Here is a 23,551-nt window from a genome sequence, read left to right on the forward strand (position 1 = left end):
GGTACGGGCAATGGGATGCATCCCACACCGTCGAAGCTTCCCTCAGCCGTGTACCGGATGCCACCACCAACCGCCGGTGGCATAAACGAGCCTCAGGAATGTCCTTACTGCCGACGTACTTTCTCCTGCTACTACTCGCTAAAACGTCATTTTCAGGACAAGCACGAGCAATCGGACACCCTCTATGTGTGCGAATTCTGTCAACGCAGATATCGTACGAAAAATTCACTGACAACGCACAAGAGTCTCCAGCATCGGGGCACAAGTGGGATGCTTAAAAGGTTGCTCAAGACCTCAGCGATAAACAACGTCCTTGGCAACATGCAACACGTGCAACTACAACAACAACCCCAATGAAAATGGTGGTATCATCATCGTCCCCCTGGCTCCACTCAACATCATCATCATCATCATCACTATCATCACAATCATCAGTATCGTCATCATTCTTACCGTCGTCATTCACAACGGTAACTCTTCAAATTGAGTAGGCCAGGGACATAGAGATGATTAAGTCGCAAAAAAACCCAAATTTCCTTGTCGACTTTTTCCCAAACAGCGACTATGGCCTCACCTCGTCGTTTCGCATTTACGTCTTTTCGTTTTTTTCGTAAAAACATTTCGTCAAGACTGCTTTTAATCCAAAGAAGGAGGGAGCCATACTTTAGGAGTCAATTTGCAATTAGCAACATTCCAATATTAAATTCGACTTTATTATTATAACAAACTTTTTTGTTCTTTTTGGTACAAAATTTTGCCATAAACTGTACAGGATATGCACGCTATCTCGAAATCAAAGATAATCTCTAGTTATTTGGCTGATAATCATTTATCTTTAAGGATGACCTACGACTCGCGAATTAGATTTATCGAAAAGAAAAAAATTTTTAAAGATGGCACGACTGAAATTTATTATTATTACTACTATTAAGTGCAAATTACAGAGTGCATACCAAAGTTTTGGTAGACTGAGTGATTGGTAGGTCTAAAAATCTAAAAAATTCAGCGTGAATATCTTGTACTCGAGAAATATTGTAATTAACAACATTTCTCCAGAAAGCAATCATCTCCTGTTGCTCAGAACAACTCAGAAATCGTCACAATTGACAATGGCAATAAGATACATAAGCAACAGCAGATGATTAATTCAATGAGTTTTAAAGCACAAAGAGTGAAAAAAGCACAATGTGTGAAATGGCACGTGCTTGCAAAAATATTTTAAATCACAAATCGTGTGATAAAATTTATACACCTTTTTCAAAAAAAAATTGTTATAATTATTTCTAAAAAACGTGATTGCCCACACCGACAAACGAGGTCATGGTAAAGAAGGAGAATTTGTAATAAATGTAAAGAAAAAAAAGCGTGAATCATAATCCTCTCGCGTATTACAAAAATCCATGTATAAATGTGTGTATAATAAAGCATCTCTGCTTCCAAAAAAACATTGATGCGAGTGTGGAGCAAAAAAAAACCCTAGGTGTAAACAATATACATATATTATTTTAGTAAAGTCAAGAATAAGAAAGTGAAGGGGAAAAAAAGGAAGAAACAAAAATTAGGCAATACTATTCATTATCTTAGGCCTAAATGAAATTCAATTACAAAATCTGATATGCTCAAATTCAACAAAGTCTCACAAATCCAATACAAGAATACAAGAATCGTTAGTAGCATTGGATAGGATTTTTTGGGGGAAGTGATAGAATAGTGGGAGGGGGTGTATAAAAAATATTTAAAAAAAAAGAAAAAAATTCTACCGGGTTTTTGATGATGATGAAAAAAAAAGTATGGTGTATAGGTCCATTGCGCGCGAAAAATTACAGACTATATTTTTAACTCTTTAAAAATAATATTTTGAACTGTATATATACATATTATATATATATATATTCCTACGATACTAATGCGAAACGATATTCTCTCGTTCAGGTTTTATAAAAAAAAAAAAAGTGAAATAAGGTCAAGACCTTATTATAGGTAAATATCACAAAAGAGTCGAACTATGAAAAATTTCGCTAATTAACAAAAAAACAAAAAAATTATAGTTTTACATTTTAACGAAAAAATTATAAAGTTTTGCATTTTAACGAAAAATTATAAATTTTGCATTTAACGAAAAAATTATAAAGTTTTGCATTTTAACGAAAAAATTATAACTTTTGCATTTAACGAAAAATTATCAATTTACATTTTAACGAAAGCATGGAATTTACATTTAACGAAAAATTATAAATTTAGAATTATAAATTTAATTATAAAATTCATTATTAAAATGTTTCACGAAAAATTTTATTCATATTTAATATTTATACATTTTTCTATCTAATTCTAAAGTATAATTTTTTAATATCGACTTTAGCAACTCGTAAGTTATATTCTCACTTTCTATACGTCGGTCAAGTTTAGAGCGTTTATGATGTTCCTAAAGTTTCGAACGTTTTAACGACAAATTTTTTTTTCTTCTTTTAATTTACAGTTTTTTTTACCTAAAAAATATTTTTTATATTTAAAAAAATTATTCTGTATATTAAAAGAATTATTTTGTATATTAAAAGATTTATTTTGCATATTAAAAAAATAACTTTTTATATTAAAAAGAATAATTTTGTATATTAAATGCATTATTTTTTATATTAAAACAATTATTTTTCATATTAAACAAAATTATTTTGTATATTAAAAGAATTATTTTTTATATTAAAAGAATTATTTTGTAAATTAAACAAATTATTTTTATACTAAAAAAATTAATTAACAAGTAAATGTTTAAATTAAAATATTTTTCATTTTAATATAGTAATTTTTTATAAATACCTTTATTAGAAAAAAACTTTCGTCCACTTGAATACTTGAAACTTTAGGAAAATTATGATCAATGATTGAAAAAGTGTTTCTTACGAATAAAAATAATTACGAATGTTTAGGTTTATAAATTTGGCGGCTAAAACTATTTTTCCGGGTTTTTCTAGGGACAAATTCATTTCCTAAGAAACCAAAAATATTCAAAAAATTTATTTTTAAAATTTTAGTATTTAAAGAATTGAAAATTTGAAATCGAAAAATTTTAAAATTTAAGTGAATGAAAACGGTGAAATTAATGCCATTTTGATCACTAAAAACTAAAAAAATAGTTCGCTAAATTTAGGGACCGATCACAAAACTGTAAAAAAATTTTAATATAAAAACAATTTTTCTTGCAAATTGTCGATTCTAAACGTTCTGAACTTCACTGATGTCACTTTCTTCTCTCTAAATTTGAATTAGTAAAAAGTCTACTAAAAATAATAAAAATTTCTACTAACAGTTAGTAATTTTTCACTTAAAAATTTTATAGTAAAAAATTTTAAACTAAAAAATAAAAGTTTATTGCTTTTTTTAAAATTTGTATTGCATTAAAAAACTTAGTTTGTCTTTCAAAAAATTAATTAACTAATTGATTAACTTAATTAAAAACTCCTAACTAAATAAATGTTATTTTTACATTATTTTCTATTTTAAGAATATTTTATTTAATTTTCAGAATATTTTTGCAAATATTTTTACGAAAAAAGTTTTCTAGTTTATTTAAAATATTTGAATTCTTTCAAAAATTTAAGTTAAATATGAAATTTTACTAGAAATTCATAGAAACTTTTGCTAATTTAAATTAGTCCACAACTTTTCACTATAAAATTCAGATTTAGAGAATTTAAATTCTAAAATTTGGAATGAAATAATAACAGTGAAAAATTCACTATTATTCAGTGATTAAATTTCAGCTATGTGTGATATTCAATGAAAAAGAAAAATTTCACTGAATCTGCGTAAGAAATCTTTCATTCGATAAATAAAATAATAAAAGAAAAATAATAATTAATAATAGTATACTATTAAATATTGAATTTGAATCAAAAGCTCAAAATTAGACATTTTTTTCCCTTTATATAAAAAACTGAAGCTCATTTTAAGGGATTTTTAGAAATTATTTAAAGAAATTTTTGAAAATGATTTCAAAAGATTTTTAATTATTTCAATAATTTAAAAATTATTTCCGAACATTTTTGAAAATGATTTCAAGAGATTTTTCAAGATTATTTCCAAAGATTTTTTTAGAAATTTATAAAGTTTTTTAAGAATCATTTTAAGAGACTTTAAAAAATTTTTTATTATTATTGTCTGAATTATTATTTTACTTCTTATTTCAATTATTATTATTATTACTATTATTATTATTATTATTTTTATTTTTATTGTTATTATTATTTCCATTTTTATTATTTTATTATTTTTATCATTCTTTTTTATTTTAAAGAAATTAACTAAAATTTAATTTCAAAATTATTTAAAACAATGTTTCTTAATAATTAGTTTTTGAAATTCCGTTAAAAAAATTTTCTTTTTAATTTTTTTAAAATACTATTTTTCAAAATTATTTTAAACTACTATTTTTCAAAATTATTTTCAAAAGCGATTTTTTAAAAAAGAAAGTTTGAAGGAAAAAAAAAGAATAGTTTTAGTATATTTTCCACAGTTCGATTTAGTGAAAATTCATCCGTACAAGTGAAAAACTCAAAAAAGTTGTTCACCGTAACATATTCAGGTTTTAATCTCAGAGTAGGTGGGAGTGAGAAAAAAAATGCAGAAATTGATGTTTTATCACTTTAAGCGCAAGGAAAATGCCATTACATATACTATAAACTAAAACATAACGTGGAGCAAGTACAAATTAATGACGAAAAGATAGAAATAGATTTACATCTATCCTCTATCGTTATATATATGTACGTTTCGTATAATAGAGCCAGAGAAAAAAAAAATTTTTTGACATAGTTGAGAGTATAAAATTAATGACGTCTTTGAAAAACAAAAATGCCTGTGACGTTCGCTCGACAAAAAAAAAATTTATTTAGCAAAAAAAAATCCAAATTTCTTCGGACATATCTCCTTAAATAAGCACGAAGTATACCGTGAAAAATTATACGATTCTAGCATTAGTAGTCTTCATAAGCGGTGTCAAAACTCAAAGAATTTCGTTTAAGGTATATAATATTTATGTATTATATATATAAAAATTATCGTCTCGCGTTTCTTATGCATAATGTGGAAAGAAAAAAAGTCGGTCATTTAAAAAAAAAATAAGACACTATTGTATATTATTCTTAAATTATTTCTTTCGGACTCCAATCGTCAATGAACGAGGGAACAACTTTTGCTATTGAAATTGTACCTAGTCATTTTCGGGAATTCTGTGATTCTGTGATATATTTGGTGAGAGACGAGAGATCAGGGACGAAAAAAAAGGCAAAGAGAGAGAGAGAGAGAAAAAAAATTGTCCGCATACATTCCACATTATGACGACAGGCGCCGAGTTCTTTAATCTAAAAAAAAATTATGTGAATTGGCTCTAAATATTATTGGGAAATTCTGTGATGTTGTTTTGTATACTTAATAAGCAAAAATACTGAAAAAAGATTAAAAAAAAGTATACGGAATTACGTCGATGTTTTAGTGTTTAAATTTAAAAAAAAACGACTGCACGAAGATCTTCCGAAAATTGCGAGTTTTTTTGGAAAATCACAGAATTAACTGAGACAACCGATTCTGCTATTTTTGATTTTTAAATTTAAAAAAAAATCTCTTTCGACTTCGTTACAACGAAACGTATACGTATAAGACTTTGAAGAAAAATCGGCACGATACCAAAGGTGAATTATGACTGCTTCTTTTTTTTCCCCGAAGAAAATTACTTTTGGGAAAAATACCAAAGTTTACCAATTAGGAAACAAAAAATTATTTTAATTTTTCAGCAGAATCAGTTGTCTCTAAAAAAAACTATTATATGTCGTGTGTTTGCAAATTTCGACTAACATATCTTTCCAGGGTGTGCGCATTTGCCCCCGCCCCGTCTGTTTATAAACATAATAATTAATATCAAAGCGAAATTATAGTGAAGATATATTAATATAAAATCTATGATATACTAATGTGCCAACAATACCTTCAAAATTGCAAGGGAATTAGCTCTTTTACTATTTACAATAATGAACGTAGATAGAAAAAAAAACGCGTGTCATATCTTTAAAAAAAAAATCTTCATCCTCGTCATCATCATCAGGCGTCAAAAAAATGACCTCGCGTTCAAAAAAATGAAAATTCTATCGCGTATTTAAATATTTACGACTCTAATGCATGGATTTTTTCGTCTCGTATTTAAGAAAAAAGGGGAAAGAAAGAAAGAAAACTCTGGGAAAGGAAATATTTTCAACTAATCTATTTTTATTTGCGTAAGATTTATAAGTGTACATATAAATTAAGATTGAAAAATGAGAATATGTAAAAAAAGAATAATTGTGAGCTTAAATCTAACGTTTTTTGCAATTTCTATAAACATGATTGTGTTTTTGTTTTTTCGAAAAAAAAACTTTGTTTTTATAAATGTTGACACTCGAATTTTTGTTAAAAATGAGGATTTCACTTTAAATTTTCTCAAAACTCTTTCTTCACGCACAAAAAAATCTTTTTTCACAAAAAAATTGTGTATGAAATAAAAAGTGAACTCCTCTAGACGGTGATGTTCGTAATTTTTAAAAAAAAAAGCGGGCCTGATGTTTTGTTGAAAAAAATTTTTTTGTTTATTAGGGAATAAGTTAATTTTTTTGATTAATAAATGGGTTAATTTGCATTTGAGCCGGGCAGCTGCGGTGGAGCTCAAGTTAATTTTCCTTGGCGCTGTGAAGAAACTACTTTGATATGCGAATTTATACTTTCGAGAAGGCTGATTTTTTAATTTTTAAATATCAGTTTTAAGGCAATGAAATTTATTATTTTTATTTTTTCTTGACTTTTTTTTTATTAATTCCTTAATTTAGAGGGAATCGACTGATTAGAATGTCTTGATTGGTTTAAAGTTTTCTTGTTAATGTGATATTAACGTACCAAAGAACATTGGAAAAAAAAATCGTCTACCATCTCAGACCTAAATTTTGATTTTTAAAACGGTACGATTATTTATTTATTTACTTTATTTCTCCCAAAAAAATTACAAAATTTTTCTATTCTTCTGGGTCTGAGAATGAGTCTATTTAATTTTTTTTTTAAGAAAAAAAAGAGAAATTCTTCCAAATCAAAATTTTTTTGTTTCCTTTTTTTGTGAGAAGAGAAAACAAATAGAAAAAAAAAATAAACAGAAACTATGGAAGGAAAGAGAGGATCCATTTAAAAAAGAAAATAAAATATAAAAAAAAAGAAAACAATACGTCTTCGAATCGAAAGCTTAGGAAATTTAATTATGAGAAAATTGTCGAAGATAGGTGAGAAAGACTACTTAGATTTATTTTTATTATGTCTTCAAAAAGACTTTAAATATAATATTTATATTGTGCCATAACTAATATTAACGAAAACCTTAAGTATAAAGTAATTGTTATGAAAGTTTTTAAATTTATCGAATGGGAAAATTGCAAAAAAGAAAAAAAAAATGAAGAAAATAAAAAAAAACACAGGTATCGCTACTGTCTATGGGTGTAAACTAATTGTACTATAATTAAGAAGTACGCGTCTAAATAAGTCAACTACATCATCACGTTTACATTATATATGTATATTATATATTAACGAGAGAAATTAGAGTTTAAAAAAATCATTCATTTACACTCTTCATCTAACTTCCATATCATGTTTTTCCTTATCAGATAAATAAAAGAAAACTATCACTCTCAATTATATTTGTTGTAGAGAAAAATCTTTTAAAATAAATACATATTGTGTAACGCAGGGTAATTCTCTTTATAATCGTTGCTAAATTTTCAATTTAATTTTCCAAAAAATCTATTTTTTTCTTTGTTAAATATTAAACGAAATAGTCATTTTGGCTATAAAAAAAACATATCGAAAAAAATCTAATTACAAATTTTAATTTCGATTAAAACTTACTTTTTAAGTAAATAAATCAGTTTAGAAAAATTTTTCAATTATGTTTGAAAAACGATTATAGTTTCTTTTACTCTGATGTACAAAACAATCATATTGAATAATGTCCTGTCAAAAAATGACGGAAACGAGATTTTCAAAAAATTTTGATCCTAATGTGAGAAAGGGTAGAAATTCTCTAGTATTTTAATTAAACGTATCGTCAAGTGTTTAGTAAAAAAAAGAAAGAGAGAGAGAAAGAGAGAGAGAGAGAAAGTGATATAGAAAAATAGAAAAACAAAGAAAGAGAGACAGAGAGAGTGAAAGAGAGTGATAGAAAGAAAGAGAGAAAAAGAGAAAAAAAGAAAGAGAGAAAATGAGAATACAAGAGAGAATGAGAGACAGAGAGGTAAAAGGAGAGAAAAAATTTGCAAAGATCAAATTTCAATGATCAAATTTATCAAATACGATTATTTCATGTCTTCAGCGTATTTTCTTCAAATGTAATTTCTCTCTACAAATTAAGTCTCTAATTTTTAATTAGTTAAAAAATACTAATTTAATTGTAAAATTTAATAATTAGTTAAAAATGACTAATTTAATTGTAAAATTTAGTAACTAGTTAAAAATGACTAATTTCATTGTAAAATTTAGTAATTAGGTAAAAATAAGTAATTTAATCTCCATAAAATTGAATTAGTAAACTTGTTTAGTTTACTAATAGTAAAATAGTGACTGTTTTTTTCAATTAGAAAACTTTACTAATTAATAGAAATTTCTATTTATTTATTGTAAAATTTACTAATTAGTAATGTTACTAATTAATTTCTACTAATTTGTAAGTACATTTATTAGTGAATTTTACGAATAAATTAGTAGAAATTTCTACTAATAGAAATAAATTTTTCCTATTTGTACTAATATAAACTAATTAGTAAATTTTAAGAATAAATTAGTAGAAATTTTCACTAATAGAAATAAATTTTATTTATTTCTCCATTTCTACTAATAGAAACTAATTAGTAAATTTTACGAATGAATTAGTAGAAATTTTCAGTAATAGAAATAAATTTAATTTATTTCGCCATTTCTACTAATAGAAACTAATTAGTAAATTTTACGAATAAATTAGTAGCAATTTTCACTAATAGAAATAAATTTTCTCAATTTATACTAATAGAAACTAATTAGTGAATTTTAGAAATAAATTAGTAAAAATTTCTATTTATTAGGAAAATTTACTAATTCAAAAGCAAAATATCAGTCACTAATTCAACTTAACAAACATTTCTACTAATTCTAATATAGAGAGACAGTGAAATTTTTAGTAATTTGTTAAAAGTAACTAATTTAATTGTAAAAATTAATACACTGATTCAAATATTAAAATGGAAATTATTAATTAATAATTACAGGAAACTAATAATAATAAGTTACACAAAAAAATTTTTTACTCAGAACAGCGAAAAGTTTCTCTAGAATTAGTAAAAATTTTAACTGAAACAAACAAAAAATTTTCCAACAAGGAAAAAACGAATAAAGTAACTTTTATTATACATTCATAGTAAAATCTAAAGTAAACCCGAATTTATCTGCGCATTTTTGTCGATTTTTACTACTTCCAGAGTAAATTTTACTTTTATACAGTAAATTTTTGTAAAACTTGATAAAATTTAATTTGAGACTGTAGTGAAATTTACTTTCAAAAAAATAGTAAAAGTTGCAAAAAGATGCACACAAATTTTTGACAGTTTAGGTTTCACTTTGTAGAATATTAAAAAAATTCTGAACTCAATGAAATAAAAAAGTCCATAATATAAATGAAATATTTAAAAAACATAAAATTATTTTTTAAAACTCAACCGTTTATTGTTATTATAAAAAAAATTGAATTTGAAAAAGAATAATTTTTCGCTTATTTTAACGATGAAGAACTTCAGGGACGTTTTGAAAATAGTAAAAGTTACTTTATATTTGTTTCATGTATTGTAGTAAAATTTGCCGTTGTTTCAGGTGAATTTCTTTTCCGTGTACTAATCAAAATAATTAATAATGACTAATTTTCCACTAATAATTATTAATTTTCATTTGATAATTAGTCATTTACTACGAATTAATTATTTACTACTAATAAGTCATTTACTACTAATTAGTCATTTACTACTAGTAGTAAATTATTAATTAATAATTAGTTATTTCTGACTAATAATTATTTTAATTTCTAAAGCGAAAAGACAGTAAAAATTTTACTAACAATTAGTCACTTTTAACTAATTTAAACATAGAGAGAATAGTTATTTCAACAAAATAATTTTCCAAAAAATTTACTCATTTCTATAAAAAAAAAATACTTAATATTTCCTGTCAATGAAAATCGTAAACCATGAGATAAAAGAAGCAAAAAAAAAAAATTACTTTCCTTGAAACCTCTCTTTCAAGAAAAAAAAAACTTTTGTACATTATTTCTTCGCACAATCATGCCACTATGAATCATATTCACAAACAAAAAAAAATCATCATTTTTTTCGTTCACGTATAAATATCTATAATAATACTCCAAAAAAAAAAAATTTTTTTTTTGGAGAAACACCCTTCTGTCGCGTGCATATAAATATATATAAATAAAATATAAATATATAAATATTACACCTAGATAATTATAAGATCATCGAAAAAAATAGAATTTCACGTATTTTTTAATTATACTGTTTACGTTTCATCTCGATTATATTTTTAATTTTAATTATTGATTCCTTATCATTAAATTGAAGGGGTAGTTCAATTTTAGTTGGTTCACATTGTACGATATAGAGACTATGAGAGTCAATGGCACGTTATGTTAATTTTTATGTAAATACGTATACATATTATATATTATATATTATATATTATATATATAAAATAGGCCTATTTTCTAAGGTGTCTTATTGGTTCTTTATTATTATTATTACTATTATTATTATTATTATTATTATTATTATTATTATTATTATTATTATTATTATTAATATTATTATTATTAATATTATATTAATATTATTATTATTAATATTATTTTTATTATTATTATTAATATTTTTATTAGTAATATTATTATTAATATTATATTAATATTATATTAATATTATTATTATTAATATTATTTTTTATTATTATTATTATTAATATTATTATTATATTATTATTATTATTATTAATATTATTATTATTATTATTATATTATTATTATTATTATTATAATTATTATTATTATTATTATCAAGTTACATTACGTCCGCTCTCGAAGTGATTGTTGAAATATGTTTATTATGGAACTTGTAATTATTATAAATTTTATCATCATTTCGGGTTTTTATTTTTTTAAAAGAAAAAATTGTTTAAAAAACCAACTAGACGAATATTTTCGAGACAAAAATTGTTTTTAATTATTATTTTCATATCTAATTATATGTCTCGTGTTTTTTGGTCTCGTTAAATGTTTCGTCTTGTTGGGAAAATTATTTTTATTTTTTTTTTACTTCCTTTTTCTCATGGACCATAAATTCCATGATTTTTGTATGGAATCACAAGTTTAATCCCGCATTGAATTGATATTTTTTCATCCCCCGTTCATTAAAAAGCAGGAAGACAACTAAATAAGAGATAAGGCCGGCTGAAGACGAATTGGAAAAAATTCCGATATTTTATTATAACGTTTCTTTTCATTTGTATTTTAATTAAATAAATTATGGTATATGTAATTACATAATTATATATACAATTATAGTAAGAAATTAGAATATAAATTTAGAAAATTCTGATTTTTTTTTTTTTTGGAATTGTTTATTTTTGGAAAATATATATATATTGCCTATTTATTTAAAAAATTATAATTTAATGTTATTCTTTCTTTCTTGGTTGTAAATAAAATTTCGAGATTTTTTTTAAAAGAAAAGTCACAGTCCGACAAATTTATAAATGTAACAAAGTGCAACACGCTGCCTTGCTGAACAGTACAAGTACAAAACGAATACAAATACATAAAACATGTCTTCGATTTAAAGAAAAAAAAAAAGAATTTCTGGTAGTTAAGGTATCAAAAATTGTTAATGGTAAGGTTAATAAAAAAAAATAATGAAAGCAAAGAAAATCTCCGGTAGCAACGCCGTATGCGTTCTTCACAAATATACCTCATTTTGCCGAGACCTCAGAACCTGCGCATTGTCTGTACTTCAGTTTGCTCATTAAAAATTCCAACCAAATTTCACTTTCTTAAAAAAAAAAAAAAAATGATAAATTCAATGATTGAAAAAATCTAATTTTGTGACTAGAATAACAAAAAATGATTTAAAAGTCACATTAACAGTCGGACTTAAATTTTGAAAAAGTGAAAAATGGTAGGAAAAAAATACTATGGTGGAAATTGCGAAGTTGGCTGGAAGCATTTTTTGTACACAAATTATAAGAAATGGACGTCGATCGTTCCCTCATCGATAATGAAAGTAAAAAATTAAATTCACAATGCATAAGATCAAGATCCACTTATGCAATAAAACACTGCCAAATGATCAAAGCAATGTCCGATGAACAATGCCATGATCGAAACTAAAAAAAGTCTTCGCATTCCACTACTAATAATATATATATAAAAAATTCAGATATGTAATTTATTCTCCCACATATGTCCATACTTCTCTTTGTAATAGTGATCATTCTCTGAGGTCCGGCAATAACAGCATCTTTTTAAGCTACAATAGTTGTTGTACTTACGTCTCGTATTTTATCAACACTGTCTGGCCAATTTTCCCCATGATTTCTTGTACCACCGAAAAAAATATATATCATAATTTCATTAACAAAAAAAAAACTATAAATGAGACACATAAAGGAAGAAAAAAATGCATTTATCAAAAAGAAAAATACTGATCTCAATTTCCAAGAAACAAACGTGATTCTAAGGTTGCCATTATGTTATTGAAGACCTTAAAAAAAAAAAGTTTCTGGAAATGAAATAAACCATTTTTCTTCGGTGCTACAAGTAAATTCTGCGGAAACAGCAGCAGTCGCCATATAATATTATATTTTACAGAATATAAATATATTGTTCCGTTATCGCAATTATCATTCGTGTAACATACTCAAAAGCGGTTAAATTTAATTAACGATCAAGATTCTTAAGTGAGCTTTGTAACAATCAGCTTTCTGCCAGATGTCCATAATAATATTGAATTAATCGCCTGCCGTCGTGGTTCATTGAGATTGAAAATCACAAAACCCGCCGGTATTTTTATATTTTAATTTTTCTTTCTCGCATTAGAGTAGAGACTGGATTAATAAAATGTAAAATGTGAAAATAAGGATTCTATATTTTCTAAGAAATTTCCCTTTTTCATATAATAAACAAACTTTCCAGTCTCGACTCGGGGAGAAACAGCAATTTTTTTTTTTTTCATCGCAATAGCCACACTTTTTTATATATAGAAAACATATATTGTGTAATCGAGCATTCCAAATATCGGCGAAAATAAATGAAACAAATGAAAACAAAATGAAATAGAATGATGTTAAAAGTAAAAATACAAAAAATATTAGAAGTACACAAGAAAGAAAATCAGTAAACATGAAAAAAATTAATAAAAGAAGAAGAAAGAAAGAAAGAAAATGGCGTTTATTATTAAGCTAGCACGAGATTGACGTGCTGGAAATTTTACGAAGTGGTTGAGAGACAATTAGTTGAACGCGGCGATTGGCACGGATCGTATACCGTGCCTCCTGATGTGCATCGCATCTTTAGGCTATTAATTATAACAATTATACGATATTATAATTTATATATATATATAAATTTATATATATATAATTATATATTATTAAAAATAAGTGTTTATTCGCATTTTTAACATGATAAGGAATTATTATAAAAATTATTATAAAAATTCAATAATAGTTGTTGGTGTAATATTATGAAATAAATCTTTAACGATAGACGTATGTGATTTCAATGAAAAAAACACCTTATTTTCTATTTCAACCTAATTATCCTAAAAATGTTTTTTTTATTTAAAAAATAATTATTTTTAAAAAATATAATCAAATATTACTTTAAAGACTTGATCTACTTTTGCTTCCTCATGAGGAAGCTTTGCATTGGTGACGATTTTCAATTTTTCAAAAGAAGATTATATGGACTCATTTTCATCTAGAACATATGTATATTCAATTATGAGCAAATGTCCAGATGTATGTGTGTGTGTATGTCACAAAAATTGTGTACAAATTATCTCTTACAAATTTTGATGGATTGTCCTGAAATTTTGCAGGTTTATTGCAGTCATTAATACCTAAAATCTGACACAAGGATTTTCAAAAATATCTACAAAATTTTTTTTTATACAATTTTTTTTAAATTCAGAAAAATTTTTTTTTTGTATTTTTTGAAATAATTTTTTTATTTGTTAATATTTTTATTAATTATTCTCAAAATTACATTCCTGACAAGAAAACGAATCGATTGATGTATACAAAGTATATATTTTATCAAAATATATAAAATTAATAAATATTTTTTTTTTTTACAAAAAATTCAAATTTTGTATTTTTTTCATAATTAATTTAATATTAATATTAATATTTTGAAATGATTATTCTATCATAAAATAGAAGCAATTGGCAAATGAAAGTGTAAATTTCACCAAATATTTATACAACAACTTATAAATGATTTATATAATTTTATTTTTAACAAATCTTCTAGACGAACCCTTTCGTACATAGTTTTTCAAAAGTGTGCAAAACCGCAATTTTTATATATTGAGGAAGCTAAATGGTCATAAAATGAACAACTTGTTGAATATTTGTCGAACTTCAGGATTCCTACAGAAATCCGAATTTAAAATTCCATACTTTTTCCAAGATTTCCAGGTCAAATTTTTAAGAAATTCCAGTGGAATTTTAAACCTAATTTCAATAGTTTTGGGCTCTATAAAAACACTTTACTTATTGATAAGTCTCCACCCTTTGGTAAAAATTCTAAAATTCTAAAAATTTATCAAAAATTCAAAAACCGATTTTTTTAAAATTCAACAGTTTTTCTTCTCTTTGATAGTATTTAGCTTCATTATTTTTGTGCTCTTGGAAAATACTTTACTTATTTAATAGTCTCGACTCTTTGGTAAAAAATCTAAAATTATCGAAAATTATCAAAAATTCAAAAATCCGAATTTCTTAAAATTCAACATTTTTTCCTCTCTTATATGGAATTTAGCTTCATTATTTTTGTGCTCTTGGAAAATACTTTACTTATTTAATAGTCTCGACTTTTTGGTAAAAAATCTAAAATTATCGAAAATTATCAAAAATTCAAAAATCCGAATTTCTTAAAATTCAACATTTTTTCCTCTCTTTTATGGGATTTAGCTTCATTATTTTTGTGCTTTTGAAAAATACTTTACTTATTTAATAGTCTCGCCTCTTTGGTAAAAATTCTAAAATTCTAAAAATTTATCAAAAATTCAAAAATCCGAATTTCTTAAAATTCAACATTTTTTCCTTTCTTTTATGGGATTTGGCTTCATTATTTTTGTGCTTTTGGAAAATACTTTACTTATTTAATAGTCTCGACTCTTTGGTAAAAAATCTAAAATTATCGAAAAGTATCAAAAATTCAAAAATCCGAATTTCTTAAAATTCAACATTTTTTCCTTTCTTTTATGGGATTTGGCTTCATTATTTTTGTGCTTTTGAAAAATACTTTACTTATTAAATAGTCTCGACTCTTTGGTAAAAAATCTAAAATTATCGAAAATTATCAAAAATCCGAATTTCTTAAAATTCAACATTTTTTCTTCTCTTTGATAGTAATTAGCTTCATTATTTTTGTGCTCTTGGAAAATTCTTTACTTATTTAATAGTCTCGACTCTTTGGTAAAAAATCTAAAATTATCAAAAATTCAAAAATCCGAATTTCTTAAAATTCAACATTTTTTCCTCTCTTTTATGGGATTTAGCTTCATTATTTTTGTGCTTTTGGAAAATACTTTACTTATTTAATAGTCTCGACTCTTTGGTAAAAAATCTAAAATTATCGAAAATTATCAAAAATTCAAAAATCCGAATTTCTTAAAATTCAACATTTTTTCCTCTCTTTTATGGGATTTAGCTTCATTATTTTTGTGCTTTTGAAAAATATTTTACTTATTAAATAGTCTCGACTCTTTGGTAAAAAATCTAAAATTATCGAAAATTATCAAAAATTCAAAAATCCGAATTTCTTAAAATTCAACATTTTTTCCTCTCTTTTATGGGATTTAGCTTCATTATTTTTGTGCTTTTGAAAAATACTTTACTTATTTAATAGTCTCGACTCTTTGGTAAAAATTCTAAAATTCTAAAAATTTATCAAAAATTCGAAAAACCGATTTTTTTAAAATTCAACAGTTTTTCTTCTCTTTGATAGTATTTAGCTTCATTATTTTTGTGCTCTTGGAAAATTCTTTACTTATTTAATAGTCTCGACTCTTTGGTAAAAAATCTAAAATTATCGAAAATTATCAAAAATTCAAAAATCCGAATTTCTTAAAATTCAACAGTTTTTCTTCTCTTTGATAGTATTTAGCTTCATTATTTTTGTGCTCTTGGAAAATTCTTTACTTATTTAATAGTCTCGACTCTTTGGTAAAAAATCTAAAATTATCGAAAATTATCAAAAATTCAAAAATCCGAATTTCTTAAAATTTAACATTTTTTCCTCTCTTTTATGGGATTTGACTTCATTATTTTTGTGCTTTTGAAAAATACTTTTTTTATTTAATAGTCTCGACTCTTTGTTAAAAATTCTAAAATTCTAAAAATTTATCAAAAATTCGAAAAACCGATTTTTTTAAAATTCAACAGTTTTTCTTCTCTTTGATAGTATTTAGCTTCATTATTTTTGTGCTTTTGAAAAATACTTTACTTATTTAATAGTCTCGACTCTTTGGTAAAAATTCTAAAATTATCGAAAATTATAAAAAATTCAAAAATCCGAATTTCTTAAAATTCAACAGTTTTTCTTCTCTTTGATAGTATTTAGCTTCATTATTTTTGTGCTCTTGGAAAATTCTTTACTTATTTAATAGTCTCGACTCTTTGGTAAAAAATCTAAAATTATCGAAAATTATCAAAAATTCAAAAATCCGAATTTCTTAAAATTCAACATTTTTTCCTCTCTTTTATGGGATTTAGCTTCATTATTTTTGTGCTTTTGGAAAATACTTTACTTATTTAATAGTCTCGACTCTTTGGTAAAAAATCTAAAATTATCGAAAAGTATCAAAAATTCAAAAATCCGAATTTCTTAAAATTCAACATTTTTTTCTCTCTTTTATGGGATTTAGCTTCATTATTTTTGTGCTTTTGAAAAATACTTTACTTATTTAATAGTCTCGACTCTTTGGTAAAAATTCTAAAATTCTAAAAATTCATCAAAAATTCGAAAAACCGATTTTTTTAAAATTCAACAGTTTTTCTTCTCTTTGATAGTATTTAGCTTCATTATTTTTGTGCTCTTGGAAAATACTTTACTTATTTAATAGTCTCGACTCTTTGGTAAAAAATCTAAAATTATCGAAAATTATCAAAAATTCATAAATCCGAATTTCTTAAAATTCAACATTTTTTCTTCTCTTTTATGCCATTTAGCTTTATTATTATTTGAATTTCTATTCAAGAGAAAAAATGGAAAACTGAAAAAATTTAGAAACTTTTAAAAATTCCATACCATTTCCATGATTTCCATGATTTCCAGATTCTATAGGAACCCTGCCGAACGAAATTCTTCATTTAAAATACTTTTCAAAAATTATTGATTCAGGGTTGCCACAAAAACTAAATTCTTTGCGTAAAAATTCAATTTTTTTTCAAAATAATTTTAATAAAATTCTTTGCAGAAATCAAATTAAATTTAAAAATTTACAAATATTCTCGTCAAAATTTCAATTATCTTTATTAATAATAATTTTCTTCGAAATTCAATTATTTTCAAAACTTTTAATAAAATTTTTAACAGAATTTAAATTATTTTTAATATAATTTTCATCAAATTTCTCGAAAAATGCAATTATTCTTAAAAATTTTATTAAAATTTATCAAGAGAATTCAATTATTTAAAAATTTGTTGATAAAATTCTTTATGAAAATTCAATTTTAAGAAACATTCAATTGTTTAATAAAATATTTATTTTTGTAGACAAATAATTGAATTCTCGTAGAATTTTCTAATAAATATTGCTTTAAAAATGAATTTCAAATTAAAATCTTTGTAAATTTGAACTTTTCATACTTTTAATTAAGAATTCTCTAGAATTAATTTTTCTCAATAAGTTTAATGAAATTTTTTTTAATTATTCAATGTTTTTAATTTCTAATATATTTAATGGAAAAATATGAGAATAATAGAAATTTTGTAAAATTAAATTGTAAACAAAAGAATTTGAAAATTCACAAAGAACTTTTTCAAAAATTACTTAAAAAAATTGACTTAAAAAAGAATTTTAGTTGTAAATCCTGAAAATGAATAATCGTAATGTTGAAAATAATTTTTGAAGAATTTATAGTAACAAAGTAGCAAGTTTTAATTATTATAAAACATGAAGAAACCGATTATTTAAATACAAAAATAAATAATTTATTAAATAATTAAATATTTCTTAAATTTGAATTTTTATGAAGAATTTTATCAAAATTTTTAAAAATAGGTTGTAATTGAATGCTTTTGGCGAATTTAAAAAAAAATTTAAGAATTCAAGAATTAAGTTATTTAAAAAGAAATTATTATTTTTGAGTAGAAAATTTTTTATTCTTCCCATCGTTGATTAACGTTGTGATCTTCACCCGTTGTTTATATATAAAGTTTCTAAATGTAAAATTTAATTTTTTCATTTTTATTGCAATCAGTAAAAATTTTTCCATTTACAAATTTTTCTTTTCAAAATTAATGAGAATATTATTCAGAATAATTCGTTACAAATCTTTCAAATCGAAAATCTCGAAAACTTTGCTTGAATTTGTTTAGAAAATTAATTTTTCTTATTAATTGAAAACGTTGTAAAATTTACTTAAGTAGAAAAAGACATTTTTAGTTAGACAAAACTGGAAATTTGAATAAATTTAAATATTAATCGCAAGACAATTTTAATCTGTTAGAATATTTTAATTTCAATTTTTGATAAATAAAAAATGATGTATATACATGATTGTATTTTCTATAATAATAAATTTTTTTATTCAAAGAAACAAGTTCTTATCAAAAATTAATATCAAATATCGGAAATAAGTTATAAATTAAAAAAGTTAAAAACTAATAAACGTCAAAAATGAACAATGAAATTAAACAACGTTTTACTATATTTCTTTTTGTTTTCTGCTTAGTTTCGGTTTAATTACTTTTTCTAATAAAGATATATTAAGAAAATCAAAGATCGTTAGATTTTTTTATAGGTATCTCTTCTATCAATTCAACTTTTCTAAGAATAAACATTTAAGTTCTTATCGACTTTCAAGAGACCTATATTCCGAAAATAAGTCATTGAGTTTGATTACACCTTTGAAAGAGCGCCTTTAATCAAATCTTTAGATATCTTTATTCTAACTGCTTCTACAACTTTCTTATAAGAAAAAGATCCAATGAATAAAAAAAATATCCAAAATGGAAATGATGCGCAAACAGGTTGTTTTTAAAGTAAAGTAGGGTAAAAAAGATGTCAGCCACTTTTTTATTTTTTGCACTATAAATTCGGAAATTAAAATTTTATTTTCAAATTTCCAATTGGTACTGAAAGGTTAGTTAATACATTGTATCAGAATTTTGAAATTGTTCCTCTGGTAATTATATTTCACTTTTTAATTTTACTTATTAATTATTATACAATTAAAATTATACATCAATATTTCGATAAATATTTACTTACGATTTACGAAATAAAGGCGATAGGAAGCATATATATGTTGTTTAACTCACCTGAAACAAAAAGAAAAGAAAAATACTTTATATTAGAATTATTTTTTCAAAAAAATGAAACCAATTGATCATTTCTATTAAATAATTCAATTAATCAATATTGGCTACCGCGAGCATCCTCTGATAACGGAAAAGTTAAAAAAGGAACGGAAAAACCAAGGAACAAGGACCAAGTTGAAGTCCATTTTTATCAAAAAAAAAATTTGATTAAAAAGTGTATTATTTAATGATAATGTAATAATGATAATGAAATAATTTACCACAAAAATAAATAAAAAAGAAAAATTTTTATTAATGCTTTAACAATAATTGTTGTATATTTATTAAAATAATATTCAAACATTTTAAACAAATTTTTTTCGTTGATCAACGTTGTGGACTTCAAATTCATGGAACAAGGAACCGGAAAACTTGCAGGTAAAATAAAAAATAATAATCTTTCCAATATTCAATTTTACGAAATTTCAATTATTCGAGTAAATTTTTCAATTAAATATATATTAGAAAATAAAAACTTCAAATATAACAAAAATTTAATTATAAATACAAAAATAAATTATTTATTGAATAATTGAATGTTTCTTAAAATACAATTCCCATAAAGAATTTTATCAACAAATTTTTAAATTATTGAATTCTTTCGACGAATTTTAATTTCCGTATTTTTTTAAGGACCTTAATTTTTGTCAAATACTGTTTGTTAATTGTAGCCTTAGGTCTAAATAATTACATTTTTTGAGAAATTCGATTAAAATTATACTCAAAATAATTGAATTTGAAATAATTAAGATTTTCAAAAATTCTTAATTTAAAACCTTTTCAAAATTCAATTATTTACAAAAATTCACGCTCTAATATTTTCAATATTCAATTATAATCTAAAATTTTAACTGAAATTAATTTTCAAATCAATTTTTATTAGAAAATTCTACTAGAATTCAATTATTTAAATACAAAAAAACCAATTTATTGAATAATTGCATTTTTTGAGCAATTCCTGTAAAATTGTATTAAAAATAATTGAATTCCTAAAAATCATTTTTTTATTATTTATGCAAAAAAATTTCAAAAAAGAAGTTTTTCAAATAATTAAATTTCTAAGAAAAATTTTTTAACTTTTAAAAATAATTGAATTCTTGTGATGAATATTGTTATTTATGAAAATAATTGAATTTTGCAAAGAATTTTATTAAAATACTTCAAATTAATTGAATTCTCGGGAATAATTTTGTTATTTATCGACATCATTGAATTCTTTCGAAGTATTATTTATGCAAATAATTGAATTCTTGGGAAGAATTTGATTAAAATCTAAAAGAATAATTGAATTATTTCAAAAAAACTTAATTAAAATTGTATTTAAATAATTGATTTCTTTCGAACTAATTTTATTAAAATATTTGAAACTAATAAATTAAAATTCTGTGAAAAATTCTAAAATTTCTGTAAAAAATTGAATTTTTCCAAAGAATTTAAAAAAACATTTTTTTAAATAATTGATTTTTTCAAGGAATTGAAATCAAATTTTTAAGAATAATTATAATTTTTGAGCAATTCCTGTAAAATTGTATTAAAAATATTTGAAATACTGCGATGAATTTTATTATTTATGAAAATAATTGAATAGTTGCTAAGAATTTTGTTAAAATTTTCAAAAATAACTGAATTCCTGAGAAGAATTTTATTATTTATGAAAATAATTGAATAATATTTTTATTAACACGTTTAAAAGGAATTGAATTTCTGTTAAAAATTTTGTTATTTTCGAAAATAATTGAATTCTTTATAAGAATTTTATAAACATTGTTTTAAATGATTAATTATTTCGAAATATAATAAATATTATGAAAATTTTATTTTAAATAATTGAATACTTGAGAAAAACTTTATTTGTGAAAATAATTGAATTTTTCGATTTATTAATTTAAAATAGTATTAAAAATAATTGAAATTCTTCTATGAGTTTTATTATTTATAAAAATAATTGAATGATTGCGAAGAAATTTTTAAAAAATTTGTAAATAATTGAATTTCTCTGAAATTTTTATTATTTTATAAAAAAAAATTAAAGGTTTTCGTAGAATTTTATTAAAATTGTTTTTAAATAATTGAATTCTTTTGGGTAATTTTATTAAAATAGTAGATATTAAAAATCATTGAAATAAGGAAAATTTTAGAAAATAATTGAAATTTTGACAAGAATTTTATAAAAATTTTTGAAAACAATTGAATTTTGAAAAAGAATTTTTTTTATTTATAAAGATAGTAATTGAAATTTTGACGAAAATTTAAAAAAAATTTTGAACATAATTGAATTTCTGTGAAGAATTTTATTACTTTTGAATTAACAAACAGCTATTGAAACGACATTATCTAGAATATAAATACAATTTAGCGTTGAGATAAATATTTATTGAACTATAGTAAAGATTTTAGCCGCGTTTTTATACAATAACATATATAATTTACACCTTATTTTATGAAGAAGTAGTAAAATACAATTTCATTCTAGTCCTATCACTTCAATCAAGTTTTCTCCTTGAAACAATTTTATTCCCATTTTCTCATAAAATGACTGAAACTCTCCCCTTCTTTTTACGAGTTATACGACGCTCAAATCGTTTCAATATGCTGGATATTATTTGTTCTTCTTTCTATTATTTTATAAAACCGGAAGAATATGAGACAAATTTTTCACTCTTCTTGAAAAAAATACAATACACTTTTAATAATTCAAAAATATTATTTTAATATAAGAGTTTTAATTCTTCATCAATTCTTTTAACATTTTTTCAACGAAAATAGATAATGTTAATAAAATCAGTACAGGTACATTGCAATGAAAGAAATTAATTTGAATCCAATTTAAATTCAATTAAACCAATCAAATGTATATTATTCATTAAACCTTTTCAAAATTCAATGATTTCTAAAAATTTACGTTCTGTTTTTAAAATCTAATTATAATCTAAAATTTTAACTGAAATCCATTTTTAAATCAATGTTTATGATAAAATTCTACTAGAATTCAATTATTTAAATACAAAAACAATAACAATTTACTGAATAATTGAATGTTTCTTAAAATTGAATTCACATGAAGAATTTTATCTATAAATTTTTAAATAACTGAATTCTTTTGACGAATTTTAATAAAATTTTTAAGAATTTTTTCGAGATATTCGATTGAAATTGTATGAAAAATAATTGAAATTCTGCAATGAGTTTTATTATTTATGAAAATAATTGAATTCCTAAAAAAAATTTTATTATTTACGAAAAATAATTTTTTTTATAAAAAAATTTGTAAATAATTAAATTCCTGTAGAATTTTTATTCTTTTCTGAAAATAATTAAAAGTCTGTGTAGAATTTTATTCAATTTTTTTTTAAATAATTGAATTGTTTTGGAAAATTTTATGAAAATAGTATGATATTGAAAATCATTGAATTGAGGAAAATTTTTGAAAATAATTGAATTTCGGAGAAGAATTTAATTATTTCTAAAGATAATTGAAATTTCGGAGAAGAATTTTAAAAAAAATTTTGGAACATAATTGAATTTTTGCTTAGAATTTTATTACTTTTGAAAATAATTGAATTTCTGCAATAATTTCTAACTTTTTCAAAATTTCCGAAATTATATCGTACAATTTACGAACTTTCCGTCCTTTTTCATTCAAATTAC

At 23.0% G+C, this 23,551-nt stretch overlaps 1 protein-coding gene across 4 annotated transcripts in view; it reads left to right on the forward strand.

The window, feature by feature from the left end:
* Positions 1-2,442, forward strand: part of LOC122508198 (broad-complex core protein) — a 128,191-nt gene extending 125,749 nt beyond the window's left edge. For 3 of the 4 annotated variants that reach the window (XM_043621386.1, XM_043621388.1, XM_043621389.1), the window contains exon 6: positions 2-2,442. In XM_043621386.1, the coding sequence (XP_043477321.1) occupies positions 2-357 (356 nt within the window). In that variant the 3' untranslated portion in view covers positions 358-2,442. The remainder of the gene's footprint in view (position 1) is intronic. The other variant, XM_043621390.1, reaches the window with a different exon arrangement.
* The last annotated feature ends 21,109 nt before the right edge of the window (positions 2,443-23,551 follow it).

Source organism: Leptopilina heterotoma, unplaced genomic scaffold, assembly GCF_015476425.1.
Source record: "Leptopilina heterotoma isolate Lh14 unplaced genomic scaffold, ASM1547642v1 Lhet_53, whole genome shotgun sequence".
Classification (NCBI taxonomy): Eukaryota; Metazoa; Arthropoda; class Insecta; order Hymenoptera; family Figitidae; genus Leptopilina; species Leptopilina heterotoma.